The sequence below is a fragment of the Perognathus longimembris genome, chromosome 7 (assembly GCF_023159225.1).
Source record: "Perognathus longimembris pacificus isolate PPM17 chromosome 7, ASM2315922v1, whole genome shotgun sequence".
Classification (NCBI taxonomy): Eukaryota; Metazoa; Chordata; class Mammalia; order Rodentia; family Heteromyidae; genus Perognathus; species Perognathus longimembris.
In genome coordinates this window covers 27,767,088-27,783,914 of record NC_063167.1, presented here as the reverse complement: position 1 = coordinate 27,783,914, position 16,827 = coordinate 27,767,088, and the positions used below count along the sequence as shown (strand labels likewise).

The 16,827-nt window shown below is 41.6% G+C and overlaps 1 protein-coding gene across 1 annotated transcript in view; it reads right to left on the bottom strand.

Annotated features, from left to right (window-relative positions):
- Window positions 1–310: 310 nt before the first annotated feature.
- Window positions 311–16,827, bottom strand: part of Ccdc30 (coiled-coil domain containing 30) — a 96,823-nt gene continuing 80,306 nt past the window's right edge. The window contains 5 exon segments of the mRNA XM_048351047.1: window positions 311–659; window positions 981–1,048; window positions 6,779–6,893; window positions 10,422–10,558; window positions 14,377–14,518. Of these exon segments, the coding sequence (XP_048207004.1) occupies window positions 461–659; window positions 981–1,048; window positions 6,779–6,893; window positions 10,422–10,558; window positions 14,377–14,518 (661 nt within the window). The 3' untranslated portion in view covers window positions 311–460.

Here is a 16,827-nt window from a genome sequence, read left to right as displayed (position 1 = left end):
GTGCTCTGTAAAGATAAATCTAATTGGGGCTAGGGATATGGCCTAGTGGCAAGAGTGCTTGCCTCGCATACATGAGGCCCTGGGTTCAATTCCCCAGCACCACATATACAGAAAATGGCCAGAAGTGGCGCTGTGGCTCAAGTGGCAGAGTGCTAGCCTTGAGCAAAAAAGAAGCCAGGGACAGTGCTCAGGCCCTGAGTCCAAGCCCCAGAACTGGCCAAAAAAAAGATAAATCTAATTAAGTTATGGAACTTAAGTCACTCTATTGGTCAACACAAAGCACTTGAGTATATCAAACAAATTTGAGAAATATGCTTTTAGAAAGTGTTTAATGAATTCATCAGCAATTTCAGACTCTTAAGTTGATGTCCACTGTGGATTTACTGAATCTCTTCTCAATGTCATATTCCACTTTTACCTCCAATATTTATTTCAGTTATCAGGTTTGCTTAGGATAGCTTTAGACACCAGTGATTTTTTGGTCTTCATCTTCTATGAAGTGTGTCTCTTTGAGAGAATCCACATTTGTATATTCGGTCTCAGAATTATGTAAACATGAAAGAGACTCAAGGGACTTTTGGATTGCCATTGCAACTTCTGATTTGTGTTTTTCAACTTCAAAGTTTTCAACTGACTCTATAAAACCAGCTCCTGCAAAACTGAAGAAGGACATTATATTCTTGGTAGAAGTTTAATACAGGGAATACGGCATCAGTAGGATTTCAACATTAAAAACATTAAAACATTAAAAAAAATATCAGGGTCAAAGAAAAGAAAATAAATTCATGTTAAACATGTGTTCATGGATTATTTTCCTTAGATCGGGATTGTGTGGTATGTTCAGGTAAAGGGATGGTAAGGGAAGAAGGCATTGGGAGCAGGTTCAAATACTAAATGTAGAAAAATACTGACATGCTGTGTTTTTTCAAACCATTCTGATGACTTTCATACGTTCTGATGACTGTTTTAACTTTACTAACCTGGAGTTTGGTAAAGACAGTATTTTATTGAATGCTTCAAATGTAGGGATATCAGTAATTGTTGTTTCCTGAAAGGAAAGAAAAGATTAATATAAAATATGATAAACCATTGATCCTTGAGTGTATGATAGGTAGATATAGATATACAGATATATAAAACAAATACCTGTACACACTACAAATAAAAAGCATAAAAGTGTAAAGAATGAAAAGTTTCTTGCCCTCCAACCCTATCAGTAAGTCTGTCTGTCTTCATCTTCATATATGAAATCTATCTAGTTTTCATATACATGGTTCATTATACTGTAACTTTATTTTGCTTGTTATATATATATATATATATATATATTTTTTTTTTTGGCCAGTCCTGGGCCTTGAACTCAGGGCCTGAGCACTGTCCCTGGCTTCCTTTTGCTCAAGGCTAGCACTCTGCCACTTGAGCCACAGCGCCACTTCTGGCCGTTTTCTGTATATGTGGTGCTGGGGAATCGAACCCAGGGCCTCATGTATACGAGGCAAGCTCTCTTGCCACTAGGCCATATCCCCAGCCCTTGTTATATATTTTTGAAGACTAAGTTGAAGTGTCCTTTTTGCATAATAGCTTTGTTGACAACTCACTTAACATAAAATTCATACTTTTACCACATTCTATTCCATGGGTTTCTAGTCAGAGAATTGTGCATCCATTTCCACTATTTAATTCCAGAACATTTCCATCTTCCCTACAAGAGGCCCACACTTGTGAACACTCACTCCATACACTTTCTCTTACCAGTCCTTGGCAATCACTAAAATACTTTCTGTCCTTATAGATTTTCTTATTCTGGACATTTCATTTAAATGGCATCATACAATCTGTGGCTTTTTATGTGTGGTTTCCTTAAGGAATTAGAATGTTTTCATGGTTCATTTGTATTTTAGCATGTATCAGTACTAGTGTGCACCAGCACTTCATTTCCTTCTATGAGTAGTCCTTCATTGTATGGATATAGCATGTTTTATCAGTTTATCAGATGGCAAACATTGGGTTGTTTCTATTTTTTGTTATTATGGGTAATGCCATTATGAATATCTATGTACAAGGATATAAATATGAGTATTCTATTGTTAATCTGAATGGTTTTTACAGTTGTATCATTATTAAATATTGGCAAATTATAATTGGATATATTTATAAGTTACAACAGGATGGGTGATATGTGTATACAGTGTAGAACGATTAAGCTCATTAGCATATTAATCACCTCAAATGCTTATTTATTCCTCTTGTCTAACTTGTTCATTTTAACCAACATCTCCCCATTGCCATATCCTCCAGTCTCTAGAAACCAACATTCTGCATTCTGTTGCTGTGTGTGCTTATTTTAGGTTATACTGTGAGAACTTGTACTATTTGTCTTTCTGTGCCAACCTTATTTTACTTAGCATAATGTATTTTAGGTTTATCCATGTTGTTAATGTTGTTGCAAATGACAGAATGCACTCCCTCCACCCCGCCGTTTTAAGACTGAATTGTACTCCACTGTGCACGTATGCCACATTTGCATCCATTGATGGGCACTCACGAGGATGGGGCCTTTTTCTGGCTAATGAAAATATGGTGATGGCTATATGAACAATGCTGCAATAAACATGGAAGAGCAGATATCTCTATTTCAAATCTTTTGGTTACATATCTAGAGTTAGGATTGCTGAATCATATCCTAATTGTAATTTGTTTTTTGAGGAACTTCCATGTAGTTTCCATAATAGCTGTATTAATTTACATTCCTATTAGGAGTGTTCAAGTATCTTTTTTCTCTATATCCTTACAAATATTTATTATAATTTGTCTTTTTAAAAAATCCAGTCATGGGGCTTGACCTCAGGGTCTAGGTGCTATCCCTGAACTTTTTTCCTCAAGACTAGTGCTCTACCACTTTGAGCCATAGCACCATTTTCAGTTTTCTGGTGGCTTATTGAAGAGTCTCACAGACTTTCCTGCCCAGGCGGGCTTCAAACCATGATCCTAAGATCTTAGCTTCCTGAGTAGCTAAGATTACAGGCACGAGCCACTGGTACCTGGCATTAATTTGTCTTTTTGCTCTTTTTTTTTGGGGGGGGGGGCCAGTCCTGGGGCTTGGACTCAGGGCCTGAGCACTGTCCCTGGCTTCTTTTTGCTCAAGGCTAGCACTCTGCCACTTGAGCCACAGCGCCACTTCTGGCCGTTTTCTGTATATGTGGTGCTGGGGAATTGAACCCAGGGCCTCATGTATGTGAGGCAAGCACTCTTGCCACTAGGCCATATCCCCAGCCCCTGCTCTTTTTTTTTTTTTGCCAGTCCTGGGGCTTGAACTCAGGGCCTGAGCACTGTCCCTGGCTTCTCTTTGCTCAAGAATAGTACTCTACCACTTGAGCTACAGCACCACTTCTGGCTTTTTCTATACATACATAGTGCTGAGGAATCGAACCCAGGGCTTCATGTACATGAGGCAAGCACTCTACCACTAGGCCATATTCCCACCCCTAATTTGTCTTTTTGATAACGCCACTTTGAAAATGTGAGCATATTATCTCATTGGGGTTTGAATTTGTATTTCCCTAAATTACTAGTGTTGAGCATTTTTCATATATGTTGATTATGTCTTCTTTTGAGAAGTGTCTATTCAGGCCCTTTGCTCTTTTTTTTTTTTTTTTTTAAATAACCAGTCCTGGAGCTTGAACTCAGGGCCTGAGTACTGTCCCTGGCTTCTTTTTGCTCAAGGCTAGCACTCTGCCACTTGAGCCACAGCACCACTTCTGGCTTTTTTTTATATATGTGGTGCTGAGGAATCGAAGTCAGGTCTTCATGTATATGAGGTGAGCACTCTACCACTAGGCCATATTCCCAGACTTCCTTTGCTCATTTTAAAAATTGGATTATGTATTTTCGCACTGTTGGGTTGTTGGAGTTTCTTACATATTTTGGATGTTAGCCACTTATCTGATATATAGCTTGCAATTTTTTTTTCTTAATCCATTTGTTTCTTTTTATTCTGTTATTTTCTTTGTTGTATGGAAGTTTTGGTTTAATATAATCCCATTCGTCCTTTTTCTTTTTTTGCCAGTCCTGGGGCTTGAACTCAGGGTCTGGGCACTGTCACAGGCTTCTTTTTGCTCAAGGCTAGCACTTTACCATTTGAGCCACAGCGCCACTTCTGGCTTTTTCTATATATGTGGTGCTAAGGAACTGAACCCAGGGCTTCATGTATGCTAAGCAAGCACTCTATCACTATAGGCCACATTCCCAGCCCCCTCTTTTGTTTTTTTGAGCCAAAAGAATCATTGCCCAATTTAATATATCTTCCTCTGTTTTCTTCTAGCAGTTTTACACTGTCAGGTCTTCTGGTTATGCCTTAAATTCATGTTAAGTTGGTTTCTATTCATGATGTTAGGCAAGGGTCTAATTTTCTTCCTCTGTAGGTATATATCAATTTTCCCAACACCTTTTATTTGAAAATTCCTTTTCTCCATTGTGATATATTCTTCACATTTCTATTCTTTCTCTCTCTCTTCCCGCCCTCACCCCCGATCCGTCATGACCCTCTGTGTACTAGTCCTGGGGCTTTAACTCAGGCCCTGGATGCTGTCCCTCAGATTTTGTGCTCAAGGCTGGCACTCTACCACTTGAGCCACAGTGCCACTTCCGGTTTTCTGGTAGTTAATTGGAGATAAGAGTCTCACAGACTTTCCTGCCTGGGCTGGCTTTGAACCGAGATCTTCAGATCTCAGCCTCCTGAGTATGTAGGATTACAGGCAGGAGCCACCAGTGCCTTGTTGGGAGGATTTCTTTTTTAAGTCGTGGGGCTTGAACTCTGGGCCTGGGCACTGTCCCTGAGCTCTTCAGCTCAAGCAAGGCTAGCACTTTACCACTTTGAGCCATACTGCCACTTCCATTTTTTCTGGTGGTTAACTGTAGCATGGATTTTCCTGCCAGGGCTGGCCTTGAACTGCAATCCTCCTATCTCAACCTACTAGCCTCCTGAGTAGCAAGGGTTAACCAGGCAAGAACCACTAGTGCCTGGCCACATTTTTTGGTAAACAATACTCTGGCTGCAGATTGTAAGATTGGAGGATCTTTAAGATTCTAAATTTAAAAATAATGTGGGAGCCTGGTGCCAGTAGCTTATGCTTGTAATCCTAGCTAATCATGAGGCTGTCTGATGATCATGGTTCAAAGCCAGATAGGTTAAGAAAATCTGTGAGATTCATATTTCTAATTCACACACACACACACACACACACACACACACACACACACACACAAACAGAGCTGGAAGTGGAGCTGTGGCTCAAGTGATACAGTGCTAACCTTGAGCAAAAAAGCTCAGGGATAGCCCCCAGGTCCTAGGTTCAAGCCCCAGTACCAGCAAAAAAAAATTTGGAGTTGTTTATCTCAATAAATTTCAAGATATTACAAGGAATGTATTTTTTCTAGTTTTGTTGTTGTTTTTTTTTAAGTTAGGGTCTCACTCTGTAGCCCAAGCTGACCTCAAATTTTCACTGCTTCTGCCTCCAAGTGCAGATACATCACCATGTCCTACTACTAGTGTTTGTGACACACATTGAGCTTGATATGCTACAGTTGTGATTGGTATGCCATTACTTATCTTCATTTAAAGGTAATATTGTGAATCTCATAGCTATTGGTCTTAGCATATACTCCATTAAGTCTTCTACTTAAAGACTCATGATGCTACAGAATTTATGTATGTGTTTGTCCTTCTCTGTTGGAATGAAGGTGAATCCTTTGTATTTCTAGGTGCCAGGCTAGTTCTTGGGATCAATGTTTGCCATGAAAGATTGAGTAAATGAGTGGATGATGAATGATTAGGCAATTAAGAACAGGTATAGCTCATGCAAAGTTGAACTCTTAAAAATCATGTCATATAATCTGGCAGTTCTACTTTTGGTGAAATCTGCAAAACAACTTATATGGCATGGAAATAATTACCTTTCTGAGAACAAACAAGAAGCAGGCCTTACAGCAATAGTTCCTGACAGGGAGGATCTGCTGTGAGGTATCTCTGGATGGAATTTCCTACAGGTGACACCAACCAGGCAAGGAAGGAAGCAGCCTTTACCCTGGATTCAGAACACAATTCTGCTTACTGAAGCCCCTCTTTTTGACTTACTCACCAGCCAGACTGGACCTTGTTTGAACCTGTTCTATTTTCTGCATCTCCTTGTACTTGGTTGGCTACCTGTCTGAATGTTTGGAACATAATTGCTCTTCTCTGACTCAGAAGCTCTCTTTAGTCTTGACTCATTAGCAGACTAGACTAGCTTCACTTTGCTTCTCTGAGCCTCGAATTTGCTGAGGCTTTCCTTCCAAATGGGGCTTTAATGACATGTTATAAACAGAATTGTGGAGGATGAGGCATATGTGTGAAAATGTTTAACAGCCATTCATTCTCAAATGTTTATTGAGTACCTAGCCACAGATACAGTGATGTATGAGCTATATAGTTCTTGTCAACTAGGGTCTCACTGCTGAGTTAATGAGATAGAGAAGAAAAAAGGCAATGACAATATAGCAGGCTAAGAAGCCCAGAGGCACACATTGTTTGGGGATCACACAGCAGGGGAGTGATTAATAAAAGCTGACCCAGTAAAGTACAAAGCTGGGGTTGCTGCCCTGGTGTACTCTATCTCACTGCAAGGCTGAGCAGGGATACAGCTACGTGGAAATAAAGAGAAAAGAGAGCATGGCAAATTTAGCAACTCCAACTTCAGATTAACTGAGACCTGAGGAACACAATTAGAAGCACACATCTTACCTCTCCCCTACGAATCTGGATGTTCCTTATAATACGCTCTAGGAGACCAACTTGCTGCATTAGCCGGAGACAATTTTCCTGCAATTGCTTATTTTCTTTATCCAGGAAAAATGCTCTAAGAATAGAATACATCAGAGGGATAACTAGAAAGCCCTTTCCCTTCCCTTTCCTTCCCTTTCCTTCCCTTCCCTCCCTTCCCCTCTCCCTCCTTTCCTCCCTCCTTTCTTCTCTCTTTTTTTGTGTGCTGAAAATTGAACCCAGTCCTGATGCATGCTAATACACACTCTACCACTGAGGCCCACACTCCAATAATAAGAAATTTCTGAAATTGACCTCTCAGTGGATCACAATAGCTCAAAAGCTATGTATGTACGTTCATATAAGACTATTGTCGGCATACTGTCTATTATAGACATTACATTTAAAGACCTAGGCGACTTTTCTTTGGCGTAGGCCACGTGGCTACTGTATATGTTCTTGGTACATTGTGTATTGTATATATGTCTACCTGACCTAGGGAAGGGAAAGAAAAACACGGTGTAAGATAACACAAGAAATGTACATACTGCCCTACTATGTAACTGTACCCCTTTTGCACAACACCTTGTCCAAATTTTTTTTTTTTTTTTTTTGCCAGTCCTGGGCCTTGGACTCAGGGCCTGAGCACTGTCCCTGGCTCAAGGCTAGCACTCTGCCACTTGAGCCACAGCGCCACTTCTGGCCATTTTCTGTATATATATGTGGTGCTGGGGAATCGAACCCAGGGCTACGTGTATACGAGTCAAGCTCTCTTGCCACTAGGCTATATTCCCAGCCCCCCCCCCCCAATTTTGTTTAATAAATAAATAAATTTAAAAAAATTAAAAAAATAAAAAAGAAAGGGCTTGGTTAACCAAAACAGAACATGTTTTAAAAAAAGTAGTGGGGAAAATGTATTTCTACTATGAATAAAATTTCCTACAATGAAAAAAAAAAAGAATAAAACATGGCTGCAGTTGAGTTACAATCTCGAGATGCAGACCTCCTGAAACCGCCCCCCCCCAAAAAAAAGAAATTTCTGTACCATTATTAAAAACCCTAAGCCATATCCCATTTCCTACTAACTCTGGGTCCTTAGAATAATTGCTCTGCTCTTAGAACCAAGGAGGGCAAAATAATTCTCACCATAGTCCACAACCAAGTAAAACATGCACAAGTATGAAAGACATGATTCCCAGACCTTGAGAATCTTCAGGAAGGCTTTGATTCCACTTAGGGTGAGACTTCTACAAAAGACTATATCTCTTCAACAAGCTTCTATATAGCTTCTCTCTCTGATTCTGATCTCACACTGATCTGGTTCTGATTTCTCATGTAGAAGGAGAAATACTACCAGCAACTGCCACCATCACTCATCAACTACTTGATATATGAACACTGTACTCAAACTACCCACACAGTATGCTCTGCACACTTTCCATGTAATGATTCATTTAATCCTCACAGAAACCTTGTGATATAAACACTGTTAGGAAGCCTGTCTTATGGTCGAGGAAACAGCCTCAGAGAGGAGGAAGTAACATCGTTAAGAACATAAATAATTCTGTGAGTTAGCCACTTGTGGGTCATGCCTATAATCATAACTACTCAGGAGGCTGAGATCTAAGAATAGTGGCTAGAAGCCAGCCCAGATAGAGCCTATAAAACTCTTTTCTTCAACCAACCAGCAAAAAATGGGAAATGGAGGTGTGACTAAAGTGGTAGGACACCAGCCTTGAGCAAAAAGCCAAGTGATAGCACAAGGCTCGAAATTCAAGTCCTAGAGTTCAAGTACATATAGTTTTCTGTTTCTTAGCTACCATGCCTCCCAATCACGATGGGAAGAAATCTCAGAAACATGAGCCCAAATGAATTTCCTCTGCCTTGAAATATGAACATAACAATAGAAATTTATGAAACTATTGTGCCAAATGGGATCTTTTAATATTTCTGAGCCTTTTGTTTCTCCTTCTTCTTCTTCTTTTTTTTTTTTTTAATTTTTTTTTTTTTGGGCCAGTCCTGGGCCTTGGACTCAGGGCCTGAGCACTGTCCCTGGCTTCTTTTTGCTCAAGGCTAGCACTCTGCCACTTGAGCTACAGCACCACTTCTGGCCGTTTTTCTGTATATGTGGTGCTGGGGAATCGAACCTAGGGCCTCATGTATCTGAGGCAGGCACTCTTGCCACTAGGCTATATCCCCAGCCCTCTCCTTCTTCTTCTTGGTACTGCAGGTTGAACCCAGGGCTTCATGAAGGCTGACAAGAACTCTACTTTGAACCCCAACCCCCATCCCTAAGCCTTAGCTTTTTTTTTTTTTTTTTTTTTTGCCAGTCCTGGGGTTTGGACTCAGGGCCTGAGCACTGTCCCTGGCTTCTTTTTGCTCAAGGCCAGTACTCTACCACTTGAACCACAGCGCCACTTCTGGCCTTTTGTATACATGTGGTGCTGAGGAATTGAACCCAGGGCTTCATGTATCTGAGGCAAGCACTCTTGCTACTAGGCCATATTCCCAGCACAAGCCTTAGCTTTTAACCACCTATTCAGGACTCTTTCCAGGGCCACGCTTTATTTGGAAGGTATGACATTATTGTGGATCAGACATATGTGTTTGAGTTCTAATCCTGCCACCTAATTGCAGGTGGTCCTGCCAACTACTAATTACACTAATTGTGTGATCCTTTGCAAATTACAGAACTGAACCTTAGTTTCCTCATCCACAAAATGATAACCAGAAGCTGTGATGGCATTTGAGAAGGGCAGTGTTTGATGTGGGATGTATAAAAAAGGAAAAGTAAACATGAAAAAGTAAAAATGAAAAAGAGACTTTCCTTTAGGTATGGCCAGAGGAGAATGCACCCAAAGCAGCAGACAAGGTGCTATGTTGTGGCTTAAGACCAGGCTGGGGAGATGACATGCTGCTTGACCACAGACCAGACTGGGTCAGTGGTCAGCTTCTCTATTCTTTTTGGATCTTGGCTTCCTTACCATAAACTAAGGATAACAATAGTTACACCCTCTTGAGGCTGGTGACAGGATGAAATGAATAGAGAGAACAGCTTACAATGGTGCCTAAATAATTATCATTGTTAGTGACATTATCTATGAACACCAACCTAGTTTCTTTGTCCGTATTCTGCTCTTGGAAACTTCAGTTATAATCAAAGTTTCCTATGGAGCAAAAGAATGCTCAGTATCTAAATTCTTATCTGCTTTGAATGCCTCTCTTTAAAAATTAGCATAATGGATCTCATGAATTTAAGCAACTTCTGTGAACTTTATTCTTGGTCTATCTAGATTCCTCCGATAGCAAATGATAAAGTAGGGTGTCAACACACACAGGAAGTGACTGGCTAGAATGTGTACAGCCGGCACCTGAGGGAAGCAAGGCTGCAGGTATGACAGAGATGATCTGAATGGCTTGCTTGACTCCTCCATGATATCCTCTCCAGGGCCACCCCTTCTACCACTTGCATGATCTTCATAAAACCACGGATAGCAAGAACAACAGCCATAAGGGCAGACCACAAACTCAAAAGGACAGACTCTGGAACCACTTTTTTTTTTTTGTGGAGAGAGAAACATCCTTTCTGTGGAGTTCACTGCCTCCCAGGTAGGACTGCACCTACTTGTTCTGGGTTGAAGAGATTATGGATTTATTGCTGAGGATCAGTTCTTCTTGATTTGTGACTTGTTCCAGGAGCTTCCTTTTTTCTAGAAGCAGAGAATCATTCTGGGCCATGATCTGGCCCTGGAATGCCTTTTCCTAGGGAATAACACAAAAAGAGAAAGAATTATACACTTACGACTCTCAGCTCATTTCTAGACTCTTACAGTAAATTTCTTTACTTTCTTTTTCATGTTCTCTAATCTAATTGCACCTTTCATTAACACTGTCTTTCATTATCAACACCCAGATTTGTGGCACCATGACATTAAAAACTCTTACATCACCTGGCACCAGTGGCTCATGACTATAATCCCAGCTACTCAGGAGGCTGAGATCAAAGGACTGTGGGTTGAAGCCAGCCTGGGCAGGAAAGTCCTTAAAACTCTTATCTCCAATTAACTACCAGAAGGCCAGAAGTGGCACTGTGGCTCAAGTGGTAGAGTGCTAGCCTTAAGCAAAAAGAGCTCAAGGACAGTGCCCAGGCCCTGAGTTCAAGCTCCATGACACCCTCCCCCCCAAAAAAAAACCCCAAACCTCTCACATCAGTCTTTTCTAGGCTAAGCATTTCTAATTTTATTTTATTTTGTGACCTTTGCATTTACCAATTAATATGTTTCTAAGAGATTATACCAAGGAGAAAAGATCTATGAAAATTTTATCTGTACCATCTTAGGAAAGCTACATTTTGATCCTCCCCAAAGCCTGGAATGTGAGGTGGAAATTGTTTTATTTCTTTTTTTCAGAGGAGGAAAATATGCAGAGACTTGTCTGAAAACACAAGGCTGTGTCGCAAGGCTAGAATTTGAATCCAAGCTGGCTAATTGGAAAGCCCAGGAACCTTTCAGTGTCAGTAAGCAAAAAAACTCAAAATCTCTTCCTTAGCTTCTGGATATTTCAATCTTCAGTGTATTTCCTGGAGACCTGTAAGTCTTTCAGTCAGTGTATTGGTTTCCTTGGGCTGGTATATAAATTACTACAAACTGAGTGATATGAAATAACAGAAACGCAGTTCCAGGGGCAGTTGTCAAGGTTACATTTTTTTCTGGGGGCTCAGAAGGAGATTTTTATCCTTCTTCTGACATTGAAGAATTGAACCCAGGGTCTTGTGTAGTTAGGCAAGTGCTCCACTGCTGAGCTACTTCCTCAGAGGAAGATTGTGTTTCATGCTTGTCTCCTAGTTTTTAGTGGCTGCCAGCCACCCTTGTATCCCACAGCCACCCTTGTATCCCTTGGCTTTACTGCGATGTTCTAATCTCTGTCTTCATCAACACAAGGTTCTCTTCCTTGTGTTTATCTGTGTCTTTCTTTCCTTCCTTCCTTCCTCCTTCCTTCCCTCCCTCCCTGTCTTCCTTTCTTTCTTTTTGCCAGTCCTGGGGCTTGAACTCAGGGCCTGAGTGCTGTCTGTAGCTTCTTTTTGTCCAAGGCTAGCACTCTACCACTTGAACCACAGCGCCACTTCTGGCTTTTTCTATATATGTGGTGCTGAGGAATCAAACCCAATGCTTCACGTATGCTAGGCAAGCACAGTACCACTAGACCATATTCCCAGTCCCCATGTCTTTCTTTTTATAAAGACACTAGGATATTCTCATTTTAAATAATTCCATCTGCAAAAATCCTATTTCCAAACAAAGTCACATTTTGAAGTTCTGGGTGGACATGAATTTGGGGGATATGGTTCAACCCATTTCTGTCAGGAAGAAAAGTAACATACCTACTGAAAGCAAGAGATTGATTTTGCATGTATGCCTCAAGGCAAAAGGTAGATGATATAAGAAAGAATTGGTAGTACACAAGTAAATTGATATTTCGGGTGGACCTATGAACCAGGATGCTGTTTTCTGTATATTTGCCTTGTGTTTATACATCGATGCTGGATCTAACTACTTAGAAGTTTGATAAATATGAGGATACAGCAAAAATCCAACTTATTTCTTCTACAGTAGTTTAGAATATCTAGAGGTTTTGTTTGTGTGGGGCACACTGACTGGCCCTGCCTGTCTGCGCCCCGGAGGTGTGTGGTTGTTGCGCCTAGGGAGTGAGGCCCTGAAGAGCCCCACCTGCCTCAGTCCCTGGGGGCGTGCTTGCTTGCACCGCCTCCCGGAAGAGGGATCCTGGTTAGCCCCGCCTGCCTTCCGGTCCGGAACTGGAAAGGTGGCTCTAGCTGGCTATGCCTCCCAGCCTTAAGACCACGTGCAGCAAGATGGCTGCCGGCAGTAACCTGGGGGCGGTCCTGCTACTACTTAGGCCGCCCCTTAGGGAGGTCCCATGGCCTTCTGCCCTTGACTGACAGCTTGGACCACCAATCATCGCCCCTGGCTAGGTATGTTACACCCTCCTCTTCCTGCTGCCATTGCCCATACTTAAGATCGGGTCCGCCCCACTAAAACTGAGAGCAGTATTGAACCTCTCCCGAGTCATCTGATTGTCCAACTGCTGGCGAAAGGTTGGGTTGGGCTGGGTGCGGGCGACTCACGGCTCGTTACCTATTCTGGGTTCACACTCAGCAGGGTGTGCTTCCTTGCCTCTCCTGCTGGTTGGGAGAGCACCCGGGGTGCAGGGACCCCTGTAGTTTGTTTGTTTTGATGGTAAGATTGGGGCTTGAATTCAGGTCTCACAATCTTGCATGACTTTCTTTCAGTCAGTGTTCTACTACTTGAGCCATGCCTTCACAGTCTAACATTTTACTACCTAACTGAAAATGGAATCTATGCAATCTTGGTGACTTATCTGTTACTATCTTTAAATCTCTTATTGTCTGTAGTAGAGAGATTGTAGACTTGGAATCCCATGATAGTGGATGGAATGCCTGAAAGTATAGTCTTTTTATAGGCATCTTTGCCACATAGAGAGGGGAAATAAAACAAATTCTTGGGTGTAAAAAGTGAGTATTTTGGAGAGAGGACAATTTTCAAAATTCTGTGAGGGTTGAAGATCCCAAAAAGGAAGTACATGGCTAGCCTATTAAACTGTCCTCCATAATAATTTACATAGTTATATGATATTAAGACCATCCTGTACAGGATTCCATTCATTGGTCCCATTTCATTTTTAGACATACATCAATGATTCACAAGAGCAGTAAGGCAAACATGAAGATATCAAGGAAAAGGAGTCAGAATTGGCAAAGATTTTACCTGTTGGCATGGCCATTTAAAACTAACAAGCACCAGCCTAGAAAACACAAACTTCGGGCCGGGAATATGGCCCAATGGTAAAGTGCTCGTCTTGTATACGTGAAGCTCTGGGTTCGATTCCCCAGCACCACATATATAGAAAAAGCTGGAAGTGGCACTGTGGCTCAAGTGGTAGAGTGCCAGCCTTGAGCAAAAAAGAAGCCAGGGACAGTGCTCAGGCCCTGAGTTCAAGCCCAAGACTGGCAAAAAACCAAAACCAAACAAAAAGAAAACAAACTTCTGAGTTCATACCCTAGCATTGACCAAAAAGAGAAAAGTACTACCCTTTTGTACAACTATTTAAAGATAATAAGACAAAGAAAGCAAGAAGGCCCTTCCAATTTGAACTATTTAGTGAGTTTGAGGCCAACCTGGGCTATGTAGCAAGACACTGGTTTAGAAACCAAAACAAGCAAGTAATACATAAAATGGACACCGGCATTTGAGGCAGAAGGAGAGCCACATAAGGTTACTGAGGGTGGTTTGGAAGCCTCGGCTGAGGAGTGCTTGAGCAAGGTCAACTTCATTCAAAAGCAAGACATAAATTGGCAGTGCAGACTTTTTAAGTGTCCAGTTTGGTTTAGCAACACTATCTATCTTATACAGTGTTTGGTGGGCTTATGAATTCCTCCCACTAAATGACAGAAATGGAAACAAGGGCTATGTAGAGTGACAGATAACGAGTGGTCTTTTTCCACCAGCCCCCAGCAATGCCCTTTCATTATTTTTTTTCCTCACCATTTCAATCTTTTGCTGCAGTTTTCCAGTTTCATCTTCAAGTTGTTTAATTTTCTTATTCCGTATTTCTACTTCATGCGTATAATGATCCTTCACCTTTCGAAGCCTGGCTCTGTGGTGGTTTTGTTTCTCATTGTTGTTTCTACAAAAGTAAATCTGAGTTATACTCAGGCCTGAGCATAGTTAAAATCAATTGTGTCTCCTTCATATACACCTCTCTTGGGCTCTCTTACTAACATGATGGGCCTGGTACAGGATGTGGGTACCTGTCCTGCTTCACATCTTCCTGGCTGTATGTGGGAGGTGAAGCAAGCAATAGCACTACTACTACATAGCAACAGCATCTTCCCCATGGAGTCAAATTAGTGGATGGCCCGGTTTCAACTGATGGTAGTGGTACACTTTTAACACCTGAGTTCAATTTAGGACACTCTTTGACTTCTGGTACCCAATATCTAAATCCTGAATTCTGCTCCACTGGTTAGAGGTCCATAATCTAAACTTTGCTACTTCATAGGAACACTTTTTTTTTGGTGGGGGATGGGGTACGGGAGGTCTGCAGCCTCAGATTGTAACTGAAGACTGCAGCCATGTTTTATTCTTTTTTTTTGTAATTTATTTATTAATTAAGCACAATTTTTTTGACAAGGTGTTGTGCAAAAAGGGTACAGTTACATAGTAGGGCAGTGTGTACATTTCTTTTTTTTCCTTTTTCTTTTTCTTTTTGGCCAGTCCTGGGCCTTGGACTCAGGGCCTGAGCACTGTCCCTGGCTTCTTCTTGCTCAAGGCTAGCACTCTGCCACTTGAGCCACAGCGCCACTTCTGGCCATTTTCTGTATATGTGGTGCTGGGGAATCGAACCCAGGCCTCATGTATACGAGGCAAGCACTCTTGCCACTAGGCCATATCCCCAGCCTCCCAGTGTGTACATTTCTTGTGATATCTTACACCCTGTTTTTCTTTCCCTTCCCTAGGTCAGGTAGACATATATACAATACACAATGTACCAAGAACATATACAGTAGCCACGTGGCCTACGCCCAAGAAAATTCGCCTAGGGCTTTAAATGTAATGTTGACATCAGACAATATGTCAACAGTAGTCTTATATGAACGTACCTACATAGCTTTTGAGCTATTGTATTCCACTGGGAGGTCAATTTTTGACCTTTATATGTTGAGTAGTTGTTTGGTTTTAGTTACATAATGTTGGGTCGTTGACCCAATCCTGTGGGAAATACCATTTGATAAGCAGTTTTTGGTTTCACTGACCTGGTCTCTACTGTCTCCCCGTCACCCCATCTTAACAGTCATATATCAGGGAGATCATGCCCCTTTGTTTTCTGTGTTCTCGGCTTGTCTCGCTCAACATTATTTGTTCAAGTTCTGACCATTTCCCTGCGAATAACAATATTTCACCATTCCTAATCGCTATGTAGTATTCCATTGTGTATAGGTACCATATTTTTTGGATCCATTCATCTGTGGAGGGGCATCTGGGTTGTTTCCATATTTTGGCTCTTGTTTATTGTGCAGCGATAAACATGGAAGTACAAATGTCTTTTTGATATCTTGGGACCTGCTGTTCAGGATAGATGCCTAGGAGTGGTATGGCTGGGTCATAGGGTAGGTCTATATTGAGCTTTTTGAGAAACCTCCATACTGTTCTCCAAAGTGGTTGTACTAATTTGCACTCCCACCAACAATGGAGAAGGGTTCCTCTTTCCCCGCACCCCCTCCAGCATTTGTTGTTGCCTGAGTTGGAGTGAGGTGGTATTTCAGGGTTGTTTTGTTTGTTTGTTTGTTTTTGGCCAGTCCTGGGCCTTGGACTCAGGGCCTGAGCACCATCCCTGGCTTCTTCTTGCTCAAGGCTAGCACTCTGCCACCTGAGCCACAGTGCCCCTTCTGGCCGTTTTCCATATATGTGGTGCTGGGGAATCGAACCAAGAGCTTCATGTGTAGGAGGCAAGCACTCTTGCCACTAGGCCATATTCCCAGCCCCTCTCAGAGTTGTTTTTATTTGCATTTCCTTTATTACCAGGGATGTTGAACATTTCTTCATATGTTTCTTTGCCATTTTTATCTCTTCTCTTGTGAAGTCTCTCTTTAGCTCCTTGCCCATTTCCTAATTGATTTATTGGGCTTGGAGGGGCTTAGTTTTTTGAGTTCTCTGTAGATGACAGATATTAGGCCTTTGTTGCTGTGATGGTAAAGATCCTTTCCCATATGGTTGGCTGTCTTTCTATTTTGGTGGCTATGTCCTTAGCTGTGCAGAAACTTTTTAATTTGTAGTAGTCCCATTTGTAGAGTCTCTCCCCTATTTGTTGTGCCCCTGGGACTATATTCAGGAAGTTCCTTCCTGTGCCTATAAGTTCTAGCGTCTTTCCTACTCTGTCCGTCAGTAGTTTCAAGGATTCCGGTCTTATATTGAGGTCCTTGATCCATTTTGAGT